The 19,193-nt window shown below is 44.5% G+C and overlaps 1 protein-coding gene across 1 annotated transcript; it reads left to right on the plus strand.

Annotated features, from left to right (window-relative positions):
- Positions 1–8,403: 8,403 nt before the first annotated feature.
- LOC111967765 (D(5)-like dopamine receptor) lies at positions 8,404–9,930 on the plus strand. The gene has a single exon (XM_023993104.1). The coding sequence runs from the start codon at positions 8,410–8,412 to the stop codon at positions 9,745–9,747; it is 1,338 nt and encodes a 445-aa protein (XP_023848872.1). The 5' UTR covers positions 8,404–8,409; the 3' UTR covers positions 9,748–9,930.
- Positions 9,931–19,193: the final 9,263 nt, after the last annotated feature.

Consider the following 19,193-nt stretch of genomic DNA (forward strand, 5'->3'; position numbering starts at 1 on the left):
TAGGTCAGGTAACTGTTTGTTACATGCAATATGCTTTGTAGACTTCACCGGACAGATGTTGCTCTCCAGTTGTGATGAAACAAAGTTGTGGTTGAATKTATTCTGCCACTGTGTCTTCTTATTGTCTCGGCCTTAGGCCTATATATCACGGTGGCAAGGCATATGCACTRACAGGTTATAGAGAGAACGCAATTATCACAACACAGGTKGTAATATGGCTTTTTGTCTGGCTTGGCTTCCACAGTGATTTTACCCACGTGCCGCTACTGGCGCCAAATTTGGTAGAGATGCTCTTTGGGATTTACAGTGCCTTCAGAAAGTATTCATACCCCTTGACTTATTCCACATTTTGTTGTGTTACAGMCTGAAYTMAAAATGTATTAAATATACTATTTTCCTCACTCATCAGCAAACTATACCCCATAATTGTAACGCTTGTCGTGGTTGGAACAAGAGGAGGACCAATGCACAGCGTGGTAGATGTTGTCTCATCATTTTGGACATGGTAAGTACGTGAAATAATGATACACTGAACAAAACACAAGAAAACGACAAACGAACAATTCCTATATACATGAATATCAAAAACACAAGAACAGCAAAAATATAAATCACCACACAAACACAAGAGAAACCAGGCTACCCTAAATCTTGTGGCGCCATATATCAGAGACACACATGTGTTCCGATTACGCGACTCGACACCTGCCTTGAATGATTGAGATCCATAAACATAAGAACGGAGATACACAACTCAGAAATATGAACTATATGAACAACATTATTGAAGAATCAACATAGTTACAATGTCCTTCCCACCTCACCTAACTTCACCGGCCCCACTGCACCCCCACAGGGCACTCAAATACAAAGATCAATATACCAAGGGAACTAGGTCAAGAACGTGGAGCAGTTTACCGGCCCCTTCGCCCCCCCCCAACAGCCGTGCGGTTCCCTCACGTCGGAAAACCTGAACCTATGAGACAGGGGAGGTTGTCAGGGTGTGGAACTCTTACCCTGCGATGGCGCGTCTCTGGAGCCGGGCCAGGCCAGGACCCATCTCTTCAGCGCGGATAGCTCGTCTTGCCGAGCATATCTGGTGATCTATCCCTCTAGCAGGCCACGCCGCGGTTCGACCCTGCGCGTTCAACTCACCTTGACGGGCTTGCCCGACATACTGGACACCCTGAGCTAACCGGGCACAACATCTGCCTTGGGAGCTAGCAGGCGGGCAGCCTTCTGTGTACCTGACGGGGCGCCTCTCGACTGACGGGCGCTTCCTGACTGAACCGGGCCCGGCTCTCTGTAGCTGAAAGCCCAGGTGGCTCAGTTTCCGGCTTCAAGAGTATTACAATGACGCGCTGGGGGCCGCGTCTATCCTCAGGACACCGTAGCGTGAGCACGTCTTGCTCTCACAGCGGGCTTTATGACTATGACGGTGTATTCGCAAGGCTTTCACTTCAAGGCGGCACAATTCAGGACAGCCGGAGCCAGCGTGCAACTCAGTAGCAGACTCAGTCCCGATCTGTTTCCACAACCAACCTACGACGGAGCTGGCTCTGGCCCCTGAGATGTAGAGGAACCCTCCCTGGGAGGAAGGAGACGACGAGAGAGAGACCATAGCGCTTGAGCCGTGGTCCGCGTATTGGGGCGGTGCACATGGTAACCCACCAGACGCCTGCGCGGTTATGACCTGCAGGTAGGCTTCGGCTGGCTGGGTGGCAGAGCCCGCCTCACACACTGCTCTGTGCCAGAAGGCACCGCAGGCTGTGGGTGCCGTATGCACCTGGGATGCTCTATGCGTGCACTACGCAGATTAGTTAACTCCTCTTGGAACCCACGTTGTCCACCCATTCGTAAGCCTGGACATGGACGTTACCCTCCTGCTTCGTCCCACTAGCCCAGACCCTCCAGAGTGCAGGCACAGTTGAACCGGGCTGTGGGTGAGCACTGGGAGATCTAGTGCATACTACCGCGCACCTCTCCCTTAGGCTCAACTCCCACATTCGCCCGGCACGAGCGGAGCGCAGGCATAGGACGCACTGCACCCTCCCAGCGCCCCGGAGACACAGCACGCAGAGCCGGCGCAGGATACCCTGGACCGAAACGGCGTACCGGAGACCAGACACGCTGACAGCGGGCACAATACGCCCTGGCGTGGATGCCCACACTCGCATGACACTTTCGGGGGCTGTCCTATAGCGCACCGGGCTATGGACGCGTAACGGCGACACCGTGCGCTTAACCGCATAACACGGTGCCTGACCAGTAACGCGCTGCTTACAATAAGCACGAGGAGTGGGCTCAGGTCTCCAACCTGACTCTGCCACAAAAAAATGTTGGACTGCCTCTCGTGCCTGTTGCGCTGCCATTTCTTGTCACCAACTCCATTCTCCTGTATCCCTCCTCGTACTGTTCCAGAGAATTCAAGCGGGCTCCGGCACTCTCCCTGGATCGATCGAGCACCTCTCTATTTCCTCCCAGGTTGTTACATAGTCCAGATGGCACTGCTCCAATTTACCACGCTTCTTGGTCTTGGTTGGTGGTGGATTGTTGTAACGCTTGTCGTGGTTGGAAGAAGAGGAGGAAGAGGAGGACCAATGCGCAGCGTGGTAAGTGTCCATATTGATTTAATAACAAAATAATGAACACTGAACATTCAGCTCCCTCCAAAGATGATCTATCGGGTTCAGGTCTGGAGACTGGCTAGGCCACTCCAGGACCTTGAGATGCTTCTTATGGAGCACTCCTTAGTTGCCCTGGCTGTGTGTTTCGGGTCGTTGTCATCCTGGAAGACCCAGCCACGACCCATCTTCAATGCTCTACTGAGGGAAGGAGGTTGTTGGCCAAGATCTCGCGATACTTGGCCCCACCATCCTCCCCTCAATACGGTGCAGTCGTCCTGTCCCTTGACGAGAAAGCATCCCCAAAGAATGATGTTTCCACCTCCATGCTTCACGGTTGGGATGGTGTTCTTGGGGTTGTACTCACTTCTCTTCTTCCTCCAAACACGGCGAGTAGAGTTTAGACCAAAAAGCTCTATTTTGGTCTCATCAAGACCAACATGACCTTCACCCATTCCTCCTCTTGGATCATCCAGATGGTCATTGAAACTTTAGACGGCCTCGCGCACATCGGCGCTGGCTTGAGCATGGGGACCTTGCGTGCGCTGCAGGATTTAATCCATGACGGCGTAGTGTGTTACTAATGGTTTTCTTTGAGACTGTGGTCCCAGCTCTCTTCAGGCTCATTGACCGAAGTCCTGCCGTGTAGTTTAGGCTGAACCCTCACTCTTCCTCCATGATCATTGATGCCCCACGAGGGTGAGATCTTGCATGGAGCCCCAAACCGAGGTTGATTGACCGTCATCTTGAACTTCTTCCATTTTCTAATAATTGCGCCAACAGATGTTGCCTTCTCACCAAGCTGCTTGCCTATTGTCCTGTAGCCCATCCCAGCCTTGTGCAGGTCTACAATTTTATCCCTGATGTCCTTACACAGCTCTCTGCGTCTTGGCCATTGTGGAGAGCGTTGGAGTCTGTTTGATTGAGTGTGTGGAGCACCGCAGTGTAATAATTTTTTAAAATACAGGTAACAAGTTCAAACAGGTGCAGTTAATACAGGTAATGAGTGGAGAACAGGAGGGCTTCTTAAAGAAAAACTAACAGATCTGTGAGAGCCGGAATTCTTATTGGTTGGTAGGTGATCAAATAATAATGTCATGCAATAAAATGCAAATTAATTACTTAAAAATTATACAATGTGATTTTCTGGATTTTTGTTTTAGATTCCGTCTCTCACAGTTGAAGTGGTACCTATGATAAAAATTACAGACCTCTACATGCTTTGTAAGTAGGAAAACCTGCAAAATCGGCAGTGTATCAAATACTTGTTCTCCCCACTGTATGTTATTGCTGTAAAAAAAATGCGTGTGTGCTAAATTTAATATCCTAATTCAACATTTTAATTACTTTGACATATTGAATAATTTTATATTATGCTAATTTCCCAGTGGTGGAGAAAGCGTGTTACTACAGACATTACACAAGTTTGCATTTTCACCACATAAAATTGAGTGGAATTACACATCCTTTTTGCTTCAGATTGGTGATGCTAATATAAAAGTTTATAGTCATCATGAATACATTTAATCGATTGCTTTAAACAGATTAATATTTAGTAGGCCTACTGTTGATTGTTACGTGCCTGTCCGTTGCAGGATTTAGAACGCCATTATAATTTTGTTACTCAAATTGCACAAACAATTTGGGACCCTCTCTGTATAAAAGTGACACCAAAACACCGATTTGAGAGTCAAACTCACTTAAATAACAGTGTTTGATATCCTATTCCGGTTCGTGATTCGTTAAAGTTAAATAACAAAGCAACTGATTTGTTGCCCCATTTTGGTAGCCTCCCATAATCTCCGTCCTACATTCTAGAATTTAGATGACTGTCTTCAACCAATTTTATTTTAACCGGTGATGTAAGAATTATTCTCAGATTCCGTGTGGCATTTGAATAGTGTTCGTTTAAACAGCGCATACACCCGAAATGTTTGCCCCACATTCAATTGATTTCAACATCATATAGATAGTGATTAAAGCCCCAGTATTGTCAAAAACATGATTCTCTCATSTGTTGTCTATTATATTGGAATAATTAGAATAATGCTGTGAAATTGTGAAAATTATGATAATGCCCTTTTAGTGTAAGAACTGTTTGAAAAGACCACTTTTAATTTCAGCCTGTTTTGGCAATCTGGTCTCAGAGCATTTYGTATTATTCTGTAAGTACAATAAATCCGAGACACCGCATTTAGTATGATATGTTGCGTTTTGTATGGTTTGTATTCATTTGTGGATGTCCATCACCCATTTTGTATGATATGTTACGAATTACAATTGGTATTATATGTTACGAATTTCCAAAATGTATGATATGTTACGAATTCTAGCTTTGTAGCTAACGTTAGCTAGCTCGCTAACATTAGCTAGGCAAGGGGTTAGGGTTAGGGGTTAAGGTTAGTGTTCATTTTAGGATTTCAGGTAAAGGGTTAAGGTTAGGATTAGGGGAAGGGTTAGCTAAAATGGTTATGGCTAGGGTTAGAGGAAGGGTTAGCTAACATGCTAAGTAGTTGCAAAGTAGCTAAAAATGCTAAAGTTGTCCCAGATGAGAATCGAACTCACAACCTTTGGGTTGCTAGACGTTCGCGTCAGTAAATTAGTTAATAGACCAATAAGAAAGAGAGTTCCAAACCTCTGCCATTAATAGCTAGTTTTCAGATCACAGCCAGACAGTCCTAGCAAAATTCTTGCTTGATTAATTGTTCTTTGCTAAGAAGCAATTTTTGTTTCTTTTTGACCACTTTAATTTAAAACAATCACAGCAAGCTACTTAACTGTTAACAAGAAATTATTTGATATTGAGATAAAACCGGCTGATTGGACCTTTAACAAACAAAAAATGGCCTTACACTTACTGCGCTGGCAACCCACTTGAATCAAAATGCAACACTTCAAAAACAGGAGGTTGGTGGCACCTTAATTGGGGAGGACGGGCTCGTGGTAATGGCTGGAGCGGAATGGGTGGAATGGTATCAAATACATCAAACACATGGTTTCCTGTATCAAAATGCAAAATTCCAAAATGTGGCTGACTGTCTTCTGCAGGTTGTCCTCTAACTAGTAATGTATATGGGGCGGCAGGTAGCCTAGTGGTTGGACCAGTAACCGGAAGGTTGATGGATCAAATACCCGAGCTGACAAGGTAAAAACCTGTTGTTCTGCCCCTGAGCAAGGCAGTTAACCCACTGGGTGCCGAAGATGTGGATGTCGATTAAGGCAGGGCCCCCGCTCCTCTCTGATTCAGAGGGGTTGGTTTAAATCCGGAAGACACATTTCAGTTGAATACATGCAGTTGGACGACTGACTATTCTCCAGTTTACATTGTGTTTTTTTAATTGTGGTAGGTTTCAACAGTGCAATACAAAAACCTGATTTTCAACCCTAATCGATTTATGAATGACTTATTGCCACTTTCACTAAGTCAAAAACAAACAGAGTTTATAAGTGCCTCAAGGGTTTAAAAAATACAAATAATAATTGATTATTATGTCTACAGAGAGGATTACATTATTGTATCAGGTTTTCAACTATATGCCAAAACTGTTTTCGGCATAATTGTATTGAATTCGAAACCACTTAAAACTGTTTTCGGCAAAGCAGCACCAGCATTATTTTCAACTTAATTTTTAAGGAATATAAACTGAAAACTTAAAATATTCTAAATTTCCTAATAGTAGCGACTAGTTACTTAATCATGATAAAAAACTTCTGACATGATCCGAAAACTGCTGTGAATTATTTAATTATATAATACCAGAAATCACCAAAGATGCGACTCCTCATACCATCTCACCCTATTTCCCATACTCACCCTGCCTAGACACCGCCCTCTACTTCCAAAATTCACCACACCTTAACTCACTCTCCTCAATCACCACCCAGTTTGTAATATTTATAAATATTTGAACAAATTCATGGAATATAACTGATTAAATAGTTGATAAACACACACACACACATTTCATAACAATAATTTAACTGGGCTGCTCTGGCACCCCAATGGTGGACACAAACTCCCTCACGACGCCAGGTAGCGGAGTCAATCACCACCTTCCGGACGACACCTGCAACCCCACCTCTTAAGGAATACCTAGGATAGGATAAATAATCCTTCTAACCCCCCCCCCCCCTAAAAGAGTTAGATGCACTATTGTAAAGTAGTTGTTCCACTGGATATCATAAGGTGAATGCACCAATTTGTAAGTCGCTCTGGATAAGAGCGTCTGCTAAATGACTTAAATGTAAATGTTAAATGTTAACGCAATGGCATTTTCCCAGATTTTTTTCATTGACCATAAATGTGAGCATAGCTCATGAGCCCACCTCTGACACTGCTCGCACCGTATCCAGTTCCCACAGGCAACACAGAATGCTTGTTACAGAACAAGCATTCTGCATCCCCTTCTTTTAGGGTGTTTGTTGTGGTTTTCTAACCTGAAGCAACCTTCTTCAGTATCACAGCTTTCTTTCTCCCTGTGCTTTCTTCCTTCTCTCTTAGTTTTTTCCCCCTTGTCCTCCAGGAACCTCTTGTGGGGATGAGTCTGTCAGGACTGTACTCAGCCTTAATATTCCTAGGCCTCGCCTCCTGTATCCTTGGCCTGGAGGACAACTCCTCTGCAGCTGTTTGTTGTTGTCGAACTGGTACTTTAACCGAGCCTAAGATAGTACACCCTAATCCTTTTCTGTAATGCTCTAGGCTACTGACAGTGCAGATTATTTCCAAGTTCATACAATAGCTAACTGATTGATTAAATATTCTCTTTAGATTTTCTATAATCAATATACTGTATGTGTATATTCTATAGATGTTTCTCTTATGTCTGATCTATGAATTTCTCTGTGGYATTGTGTTGTGTGACAAAACGACCCATTTTAGAGTGGCCTTTTATTGTCCCTATCACAAGGTGCACTTGTGTAATGATCATGCTGTTTAATCAGCTTCTTGATATGCCCACCTGTCAGGTGGATGGATTATCTTGGCAAAGGAGAAATGCTCACTAACAGGGATGTAAACAAATTTGTGGMCAAAATTTGAGAGAAAYACAATTTTTGTGCGTATGGAACATTTCTGGGATCTTTTATTTCAGCTCATGAAACGTGSGATCAACACTTTACATGTTGCGTTTATATTTTTCTTCAGTATAATTACCTTACTGTGACTGTTTTCAATTCAAATGGTCAAAAAGAAACACAAATATCTTCTTAGCAGTAAGGTATTTCTCAACAAGAACTTCGCCAGGACTGTCTGAGAATGGTCTGAGTGAGGAGGGGAAAACTGAAAACTAGCTRTTTTTGGCAGAGAGGTTTGGAACTCTCTTTCATATTGGTCTATTAACTAATTTACCACCTGGTGATGTTACCAGGCAGGCCAAAGCTCCATCCCTGAAATTTCACTAAAAGGACATTATCATCATTTGCACTGGGCCTTTAAGAGGAGGGGTCTTCATTGCCATCGTCAAGCATGAGTAGCTATCCAACCATTAAGTGAGATCCATTCACTATATAAAAAAGGAGCGATTGTGCAGGATGGGTTATGTGCAGTGCACCTATTCACGACAATGGACAATGTTTTACTGCGTCAKAGTAAGAAAATAACTGAGGTTCTTACAACTGGCCCACGTCCTGTTTATTAAGGTAGTTATGCGTGAGTACGGAAATCCGCAAGTTGGGTCTCCAAAACTAAGTTGAAAGCATAATGAATAAAGGGAGCACTGAACGCTAAGTGTGGAAGACGCTAAAGACGCTATCTTTGATATGCGCAGAAAATAGGAGAAATTGGTCAATGGAGAAATCTGACAACGAAACCGCAGGTGCTGAAACGGACAGCTCCAAGCACAGCGTCCGTGCTCTCACCGGGTGCGTCCTGTTCATCCTGATCGTCTCCACGCTTTTTGGGAATACGCTAGTGTGCGCCGCTGTGATCAAATTTCGACACCTTAGATCTAAAGTGACTAACTTTTTTGTAATCTCCTTGGCGGTGTCGGATTTATTCGTGGCCATTCTTGTGATGCCGTGGAAGGCTATGTCTGAAGTGGCCGGCTGCTGGATCTTCGGCAGCTTCTGTGATACCTGGATAGCTTTTGACATCATGTGCTCCACGGCGTCTATTCTCAATCTTTGTATAATAAGTATGGACCGATACTGGGCAATTTCGAGCCCTTTTCGATATGAGCGTAAAATGACTCAAAGGTTTGCTTTCGTTATGATCGGAGTGGCATGGACCCTCTCCATTCTTATCTCCTTCATTCCCGTCCAGCTCAATTGGCACAAGTCAGAGGAGGAAAAGGAAACAGTGGACGACACTAATCAAATCAACCAAATAGAGGACTGCAACGCAAGCTTGAATAGCACGTATGCCATATCCTCCTCCTTGATAAGTTTTTACATTCCAGTCGTTATTATGGTTGGCACTTATACACGAATTTACCGGATTGCGCAAAACCAGATCCGGAGAATATCATCCTTGGAGACAGCCGTGGAACACGCACAGAACAATCAGCAAGCAACCGAGAAAACAAACTCATTGAAAACAACCTTTAAAAAAGAAACGAAAGTTTTGAAGACACTCTCTATCATTATGGGAGTGTTTGTATTTTGCTGGCTGCCTTTTTTCGTGCTCAACTGCATAGTACCTTTTTGTGACATTAACAATCTTGGTGATCGCCTGTGCGTAAGTAACACCACTTTTAACATTTTTGTGTGGTTTGGATGGGCAAACTCATCGTTAAACCCAGTCATATACGCTTTTAATGCTGATTTCAGAAAAGCATTCTCCACCATTTTGGGCTGCAAAAGATACTGTTCCAGTTCTGTAGAAGCTGTCCATTTAAGTAACGAGTTGATGTCTTACCGCCACGACACTACGTTCCAGAACGCAACTATTAATGCCTCTGCGCATTGTGCGCAACGCTTGCCCATGGTCTCACACGGTGAAGATTTGGACCTACCATTTGACAAAGTCTCCGTTGTCTCTAATACCTCACGTAACCAAAGAAACCTTATCCTGCCTGCAATACTGCAGCTTGAATGTGAAGCAGACATATCATTAGATATGATGCCTTTTCCCTCAACTGGGCCCAGTGAGTGTTATGTGATTCCAGGTCAAATTGAGGATCTGTGAAACTAGTCTACATTTTGATCACTTTGTGTCTTTTTATATGTTTGGTCTACAAAAGTGCAGTTATTGTCCCTATTTTCTGACATCCCGATGGTTTTATAGTGTGCAAAATTCTGGCATATCAGTGTACATAAAAGCATTGGTACAAACCCCAAGTTATTGAGTTGAAGATGAAAAAGAAAAAGATTACACTGACCAATAAATTGCTCTTTCTTATTTGTCATTTTTACAACTCATAAGGAAATGTAATTATGTTAATACAATACATTGTGTACTTTAATACCATTCCACTCAAAGGAAATAAAAGATACATCATGCGTGGGCGAGTAAATCTTTGATATGGTAAAATGCAGGAACCAAGTAGTATAATTACAGATAATTGGTTGTTTAATTGCAGTGGCAATTATGTGGTAGTTATCTTGTGAATGTAGCAGCAGGTTTAACTATGAAAGCATACCCACCCCAGGAGAGGTAGAGAGTGAAGAGTACAGGTTTGCAAAACATATATGTGATATATAAAAACAAACATACATTGGAGCCAAGGTAGACATTTATSGGCCAGTTTCCCGGACAACGCAGAGTGTTTTATAGTCCAAGGCCAGGCTTATCTGTGTCTGGGGGAGTACAATTAGGCCTGTATTCACAACCATCTCAGAGTAGGAAAATTGAACTATAATCACGTCTGCCTTGTAAATCATAATGAATTAGAGGGGGTGGGATGTAATCCTAGATAAACACTCTTTCTCTGAAACACTTTGTGAATAAGGGCCCTGGGGCTTCATTTATAACGATTGTGTACATTTTACACTAAATTTCTGCATGCGCTATTTCTGAAAAGACTGCACAAGCACACAAATATTGAAGTGTATAAACTGGTTTCCCTTTATGAATCAAACTTGGCGTAAAACGTGTGGAGGACCACCAATGTTTTCTTTTCCAGTGACATTTGACCGTTTCTGAAACACAAAAATAATTGCAAATTGTTGTGGACCTGTAAACAGATAGTTTGAATTCAATAATGTTTTGCATTTACTTTCTCTACTCAGAAGAAAATAGAAGCTACAGTAGGCCAATTTACACACTTCAATGCAAAAAAGTCAACTGTCTGTTCACCTTTTAAATACTTACTGTATGCTATGAACCACACTCACTGGATACATAGAGCACAAACTTGAAATAATACTGAACAAAAATGTAAATGCAACATGCAACAATTTAAAAGATTTTACTGAGTCAGAGTTCATATAAGGAAATCAGTCAATTGAATTGAATTCATTAGGCCCTAATCTATGGATTTCACATGACTGGGAATACAGATATGAATCTKTTGGTCACAGATACCTTTTTTTTTAAAAGGTAGGGGCTTGGATCTGAAAACCAGTCAGTATCTGGTGTGTCCACCATTTGCCTTTGTCAGAAGGTGGGTGTAGCTGGTGCATGAAGTCAGGCGCAGGAGAGCAGAATGAGTGAGCAACGTACTTTACTCAAAATAAAGGCACAAGGTAACAATACACTTGACCAACAATAAACGGTAATCAATTACGCACGGGTGAAAACAGCACCCGTCGAAAACCAGTCATAACGTACCGAATGAACATAGAAACAATCACGCACAAAAACATGGGGGAAACAGAGAGGTAAATACATGAACATGTAATTGGGGAATGAAACCAGGTGTGTAGAAAACAAAGACAAAACAAATGGAAAATGAAAGGTGGATCGGCGATGGCTAGAAGATCGGTGACGTCGACCGCCGAACGCCGCCCGAACAAGGAGAGGGACCGACTTCGGCGGAAGTCGTGACAGCCTTATGCAGCTCGACACATCTCCTACACATAGAGTTGATCAGGCTGTTGATTGTAGCCTGTGGAAGGGCCGTGCGAAGTGCCTGGATATTGGCGGAAACTGGAACACGTTGTCGTACATRTCAATCCAGAGCATCCCAAACATGCCCAATTGGTGACATGTCTGCTGAGTATGCAGGCCATGGAAGAACTGGGACATTTTCAGCTTCCAGGAATTGTGTACAGATTCTTGCGACATAGGGCTGTGCATTATCATGCTGAAATATGAGGTGATGGCGGCGGATGAATGGCATGGCAATGGGCCTCAGGATCTCGTCACAGTATAGCCATCAATAAAATACAATTGTGTTTGTTGTTCATAGCTTATGGCTAACCATACCATAACCCCACCACCACCATGGGGTACTCTGTTCACAATGTCGACATCGGCAAACCGCTCGCCCACACAATGCCATAGACGCTGTCTGCCATCTGCCCGGTACAGTTGAAAGCGGGATTAATCTGTGAAGAGCACACTTCTCCAGCGTGCCAGTGGCCATCGAAGATGAGCATTTGCCTACTGAAGTCGGTTACAACGCCGAACTGCAGTCGTGTCAAGACCCTGGTGAGGACGACGAGCACGCAGATGAGCTTCCCTGAGATGGTTTCTGACAGCTTGTGCAGAAATTCTTCAGTTGTGCAAATCCACAGTTTCATCAGCTGTCCGAGTGGCTGGTCTCAGATGATCCCGCAGATGAAGAAGCCGGATGTGTAGGTCCTGGGCTGGCATGGTTACACATGGTCTGCTGTTGTGAGGCCTGTCGAACGTACTGCCAAATTCTCTAAAATGACATTGGAGGCGGCTTATGGTAGAGAACTGAACATGAAATTCTCTGGCAACAGCTCTGGTGGACATTCCTGCAGTCAGCATGCCAATTGCACACTCCCTCAAATCTTGAGACATCTGTGGCATTGTGCTGTTGGACAAAACTGCACATTTTACAGTGGCCTTGCATTGTCGCCAGCACAAGGTGCACCTGTGTAATGATCATGCTGTTTAATCTGCTTTTTGATATGCCACACCTGTCAGGTGGATGGATGCTGTTCATCGATTACAGCTCAGCATTTAACACCATAGTACCCTCCAAACTCGTCATCAAGCTCGAGACCCTGGGTCTCGACCCCGCCCTGTGCAACTGGGTCCTGGACTTCCTGACGGGCGCCTCCAGGTGGTGAGGGTAGGTAACAACATCTCCACCCGCTGATCCTCAACACTGGGGCCCCACAAGGGTGTTTTTGAGCCCTCTCCTGTACTCCCTGTTCACCACGACTGCGTGGCCATGCACGCCTCCAACTCAATCATCAAGTTTGCGGATGACACTACAGTGGTAGGCTTGATTACCAACAACGACGAGACGGCCTACAGGGAGGAGGTGAGGGCCCTCGGAGTGTGGTGTCAGGAAAATAACCTCACACTCAACGTCAACAAAACAAAGGAGATGATTGTGGACTTCAGGAAACAGCAGAGGGAGCACCCCCTATCCACATCGACGGGTCAGTAGTGGAGAAGGTGGAAAGTTTTAAGTTCCTCCGGTTTACACATCACGGACAAACTGAATTGGTCCACCACACAGACAGCGTCGTGAAGAAGGCGCAGCAGCGCCTCTTCAACCTCAGGAGGCTGAAGAAATTCGGCTTGTCACCAAAGCACTCACAAACTTCTACAGATGCACAATCGAGAGCATCCTGTCGGGCTGTATCACCGCCTGGTACGGCAACTGCTCCGCCCACAACCGTAAGGCTCTCCAGAGGGTAGTGAGGTCTGCAGAACGCATCACCGGGGGCAAACTACCTGCCCTCCAGGACACCTACACCACCCGATGTCACAGGAAGGCCATAAAGATCATCAAGGACCAAAACCACCCAAGCCACTGCCTGTTCACCCGCTATCATCCAGAAGGCGAGGTCAGTACAGGTGCATCAAAGCAGGGACCGAGAGACTGAAAAACAGCTTCTATCTCAAGGCCATCAGACTGTTAACAGCCACCACTAACATTTAGGCGGCCGCTGCCAACATACTGACTCAACTCCAGCCACTTTAAATGGGAATTGATGGAAATTATGTAAAAATGTACCACTAGCCTCTTAAACAATGCCCATTTAATATAATGTTTACATACCCTACATTACCCACTTCATATGTATATACTGTACTCTATATATCTACTGCATCTTGCCATCTTTATGTAATACATGTACCACTAGCCACTTTAAACTATGCCACTTTATGTTTACATACCCTACAGTACTCATCTCATATGTATATACGTACTCTATACCATCTACTGCATCTTGCCTATGCCGTTCTGTACCACCACTCATTCATATTCTTTATGTACATATTCTTTATCCCTTTACACTTGTGTGTGTATAAGGTAGTAGTTGTGGAATTGTTAGGTTAGATTACTTGTTGGTTATTACTGCATTGTCGGAACTAGAAGCACAAGCATTTCGCTACACTCGCATTAACATCTGCTAACCATGTGTATGTGACTAATAAAATTTGATTTGATTTGATTTGATTTGATTATATTGGCAAAGGAGAAATGCTCACTAACAGGGATGTAAACACATTTGTGCACAAATTTGTGAGAAATAAGCTTTTTGTGCGTATGGAACATTTCTGGGATCTTTTTATTTCAGTCATGAAACATGGGACCAACACTATACATGTTGCATTCATATTTTTGTTCAATGTAATTTGAGTGTCCCGGATTTACACGTGCTATGTTACATCTAGTCTATGAGACTAGGCTGGAGGGTCAAGTCCATCTATATGTGGCAAAAGACACCACCGTGTGCTGAGTTGTAGATTTGTTATTTGTATTTACACTGCTAAAAAAAATAAAGGGAACACTTAACAACACAATGTAACTCCAAGTCAATCACACTTCTGTGAAATCAAACTGTCCACTTAGGAAGCAACACTGATTGACAATACATTTCACATGCTGTTGTGCAAATGGAATAGACAAAAGGTGGAAATATAAGCAATTAGCAAGACACCCCAATAAAGGAGTGGTTCTGCAGGTGGTGACCACAGACCACTTCTCAGTTCCTATGCTTCCTGGCTGTGTTTTGGTCACTTTTGAATGCTGGCGGTGCTTTCACTCTAGTGGTAGCATGAGACGGAGTCTACAACCCACACAAGTGGCTCAGGTAGTGCAGCTCATCCAGGATGGCACATCAATGCGGCTGTGGCAAGAAGGTTTGCTGTGTCTGTCAGCGTAGTGTCCAGAGCATGGAGGCGCTACCAGGAGACAGGCCAGTACATCAGGAGACGTGGAGGAGGCCGTAGGAGGGCAACAACCCAGCAGCAGGACTGCTACCTCCGCCTTTGTGCAAGGAGGAGCACTGCCAGAGCCCTGCAAAATGACCTCCAGCAGGCCACAAATGCTACCAGTCATGGCTCTAGTCATGGCTCTACGTAGCTAATGGGGAGCCTTAATAAATACAAATAATGTGTTCTGGACTTGGTTATTGTGAAGAGACCTCTGGTGGCATGTCTTGTGGGGTATGCATGGGTGTCCGAGCTGTGTCCCCATCTTAGCTACTGTTTTGACCATGACAGTTTACAATCCAGGGTTACTCCAAGCAGTTTAGTCACCTCAACTTGATCAATTTCAATATGTAGTTTAGGTTTAGTGAGTGGTTTGTCCCAAATACAATGCTTTTAGTTTTTGAAATATTTAGGACTAACTTATTTTTTACCACCCATTCCGAAACTGACTGCAGCACAGAGTAATTTCGCTCGCTGTAGTAGCTGACGTGTATAGTGTTGAGTCATCTGCATACATAGACACACTGGCTTTACTCAAAGCATGCAATTAGTAAAGATTATGTTAGTAAAGATTATGTTGGAGAGGCTTCCATTAAAGAACACCCTGTGTGTGTTGAATGTCCTTCCCTATAAGTGTGCTGAAAGTCTTTTGTCAATTTTTCCAGCAGCAGACTATGATCAATAATGTCAAGAGCCGCACTGAAGTCTAGCAAAACAGCTCTCACTATCGTCTACAGTAAAATAGCATTGTATCTGGTCAAACACAWTTTTTTCCAAAAGTTTACTAAGAGTTGGTAACAGGCTGATTGGTTGGCTATTTGAGCCAGTAAAGCGGGCTTTAACTATTCTTGGGTAGCGGAATGACTTTTGCTTCTATCCAGGCCTGAGATCACACACTTTCTTGTAGGCTTTGATTGAAGATATGGCAAATATGAGTGGCAATATCGTCCGCTATTATCCTCAGTAATTTTCCATCCTAGTTGTCGGACCCTGGTGGCTTGTCATTGTYGATAGACGGAACTCAATATTACAATGCTTGTCTTTCATAATATGGTCAGTGTAGTGTCGGTGTTTGTTGCTGGCATGTCATGCCTAAGTTTTCTAATCTTGCCAATGAAAAAAAGTATTGTAGTAGTTGGAAATATCAGTGGGTTTTGTGATGAATGAGCCATCTGATTCAATGAATGACGGAGCTGAGTTTTCCTTTTTGGCCAACATTTCATTTAAGGTGCTACAAAGATTTTTTATTATCATTTAATCTTTGTTTCATAGAATAGTTTCTTCTTCTTTTTATTCAGTTTAGTCACATATGATTTCGAAATTTGCAGTACGTTTGCCAATCGGTTGTGCAAACAGACTTATTTTCTATTCCTTTTGCCTCATCCCTTTCAACCATAAAATGTTCAGTTCTTCATTAATCCATTGGGATTTAACAGTTTTTACAGTAATTGTCACGCCCTGACCATAGAGAGCCCTTGGGGTTCTTTATAGTGCAATAGGTCAGAGCGTGACTAGGGGGTGTTCTAGTATTGAATTTCTATGTTGGTGTGAGTATGGTTCCCAATTGGAGGCAGCTGATGATCGTTGCCTCTAATTGGGGATCATACTTAGTGTGGTCCTTTTCGCACCTGCGTTTGTGGGATATTGTTTTGTTTTGGTTTAGTGCTATGTGCGCTACGAACTTCACGTTCGTTTATTCTTTGTTGGTTTTTTGAAGGTTCACTTTAATAAATATGTGGAACTCTACTCACGCTGCGCCTTGGTCCGCTCATTATGTATACAATGAACGTGACAGAATATCCCACCACTACAGGACCAAGTAGCGTACCATGGAGGTAAAGGAGAGCTGGACATGGGAGGAAATAATGGGTGGATGCGAGACCCTTCCTTGGCGGGAGTCGCCAAGGAGCGGCACAAGGGGCTGTCGGTCGAGCCGAGGAAAGAGCCAGAGACCGTCGGGGAGTCGATGGAGCTGTTGGAGGAGGGAGATCGGAGAGAGATGTTGGTTAGGTGTATTCTGCACGGCATTCGCCCTGAAGAGCGTGTCATCAGTCCGGTGCCACCTGTGCCGGCTCCACGCACCAGGCCTCCAGTGCGCCTCCCCAGCCCGGTACGTCCTGTGCCGGCTCCCCGCACTCATCCACCAGTGCGTGTGTACAGTCCGTAGTCTCCAGCGACGGTCTACAGCCCGGAACCTCCAGCGACGGTTCACAGTCCAGAGGCTTCCAGCGACGGTTCACAGTCCAGAGCTTCCAGGGACGGTTCACAGTCCAGAGCTTCCAGCGACGGTTCACAGTCCAGAGCTTCCAGCGACGGTTCACAGTCCAGAGCTTCCAGTGACGGTTCACAGTCCAGAGCTTCCAGCGACGGTTCACAGTCCAGAGCTTCCAGCGACGGTTCAGTCCAGAGCTTCCAGCGACGGTTCAGTCCCAGAGCTTCCAGCGACGGTTCAGTCCAGAGCTTCCAGCGACGGTTCAGTCCAGAGCCTCCAGCGACGGTCCATGGGCCGGAGCCTTCCTCTGCGCCGGTGCCAAGTCCGGACACGGCGTCCAGTCCCGCTCCATGGCCGGAGCCTTCCTCTGCGCCGGTGCCCAGTCCGTGGAAGGCGTCCAGTCCCGCTCCATGGCCGGAGACTTCCTCTGCGCCGGTGCCCTGTCCGGGCACGGCGTCCAGTCCCGCTCCTTGGCCGGAGCCTTCCTCTGCTCCGGTGCCCAGTCCGGGCACGGCGTTCAGCCAGGCTTCATGGTCAGAATCGCGGTCTGAGCGGGGGCTACGTCCCGCACCGGAGCCGCCACCGACGCTAGTTGCCCACCCTAACCCTCCCCATCCAGGTTCAGGTTTTGCGGTCGGAGTCCGCACCTTTGGGGGGGTACTGTCAGAGCGTGACTAGGGGGTGTTCTAGTCTTGAATTTCTATGTTGGTGTGAGTATGGTTCCCAATTGGATGCAGCTGATGATCGTTGCCTCTAATTGGGGATCATACTTAGTGTCGTCCTTTTCCCACCTGCGTTTGTGGGATATTGTTTTGTTTTGGTTTAGTGCTATGTGCGCTACGAACTGMACGTTCGTTTATTCTTTGTGGTTTTTTGAAGGTTCACTTTAATAAATATGTGGAACTCTACTCACGCTGCGCCTTGGTCCGCTCATTATGTATACGACGAACGTGACAGTAATTTTCTTAATGGGTACATGCTTATTAGAAACTGGAATAAGCAATTTCATAAGTGTCAAGTGCAGCGTCTGGTTGCTCCTCATTACWCACCACAGGCTAGCAAATATTCTTTACATCATCAACACAGGAATCACTACAAAACTTATTGAATGACCTCTTATACACCATATTAGGCCCAGCCTTCCTAGATATGGCTACTATATTGTGATCACTACATCCGATGGATTTACTAATGCATTTTGATGATTTCATTCCTGTTTGCTGTTTGTAAATACCCTGGTAGGTTGACTGAACCAGGTTGCAGGCACTGGTTACAGTTTGAAGCTTTTTGTTGAGTGGCCAGCTTGATGAAAGACAGTCAATATTTAGTTCACYCAGAAAATATAGCTCTCTGTTGATATCACATACATTATCAAGCATTTCACACATATTATCCAGATACTGACTGTTAGCACTTGGTGGTCTATAGCAGCTTCCGACCAGAATGGGCTTTAGGTGAAGCAGATGAACCTGTATCCATATTACTTCAACAGTATTTAACATGAGATCCTCTCTAAGCTTTACATGAATGTGGGTCTGAATATACACCGCAACATCACCCCCATTGGCATTTCTGTCTTTTCTGTAGATGTTATAAGCATGTAATGCTACCACTGTGTCATCAAAGGTATTATCTAAGTGCGTTTCAGAGAATATCAATGTTATCTGTTACTAGCAAGTTATTGATTTAATGGACCTTGTTTCTTAGGCTACATATGTTAATGTGGGCTATTTTTAGCCCTTTTCTGCGWTGCTTGATTGTTTTTATTGCATTACAGGGAGGCTTATCAGAAGTAGACATGACAATGTTATTTATATATGTAAGCTGATAGTGCAGGGTGAGCTGCACATAGTGGACTTCCTACTAGGGCACGCTGCCTCAGTGCTATGATTACTGTATACAAGGCACATGATTACTGTATACAATAGCTGTAGGATCAACAGAGGCATTCAGGGGAGTTAGAGGGACATACATTAGGTTACTTACATTGTGACTGCCAACGCCACTGTGATAATGTAAACTCAGCAAAAAAAGAAATGTCCTCTCACTGTCAACTGCGTTAATTTTCAGCAAACTTAACATGTGTAAATATTTGTATGAACGTAAGATTCAA

Source organism: Salvelinus sp. IW2-2015, linkage group LG8 (assembly GCF_002910315.2).
Source record: "Salvelinus sp. IW2-2015 linkage group LG8, ASM291031v2, whole genome shotgun sequence".
NCBI lineage: Eukaryota > Metazoa > Chordata > Actinopteri > Salmoniformes > Salmonidae > Salvelinus > Salvelinus sp. IW2-2015.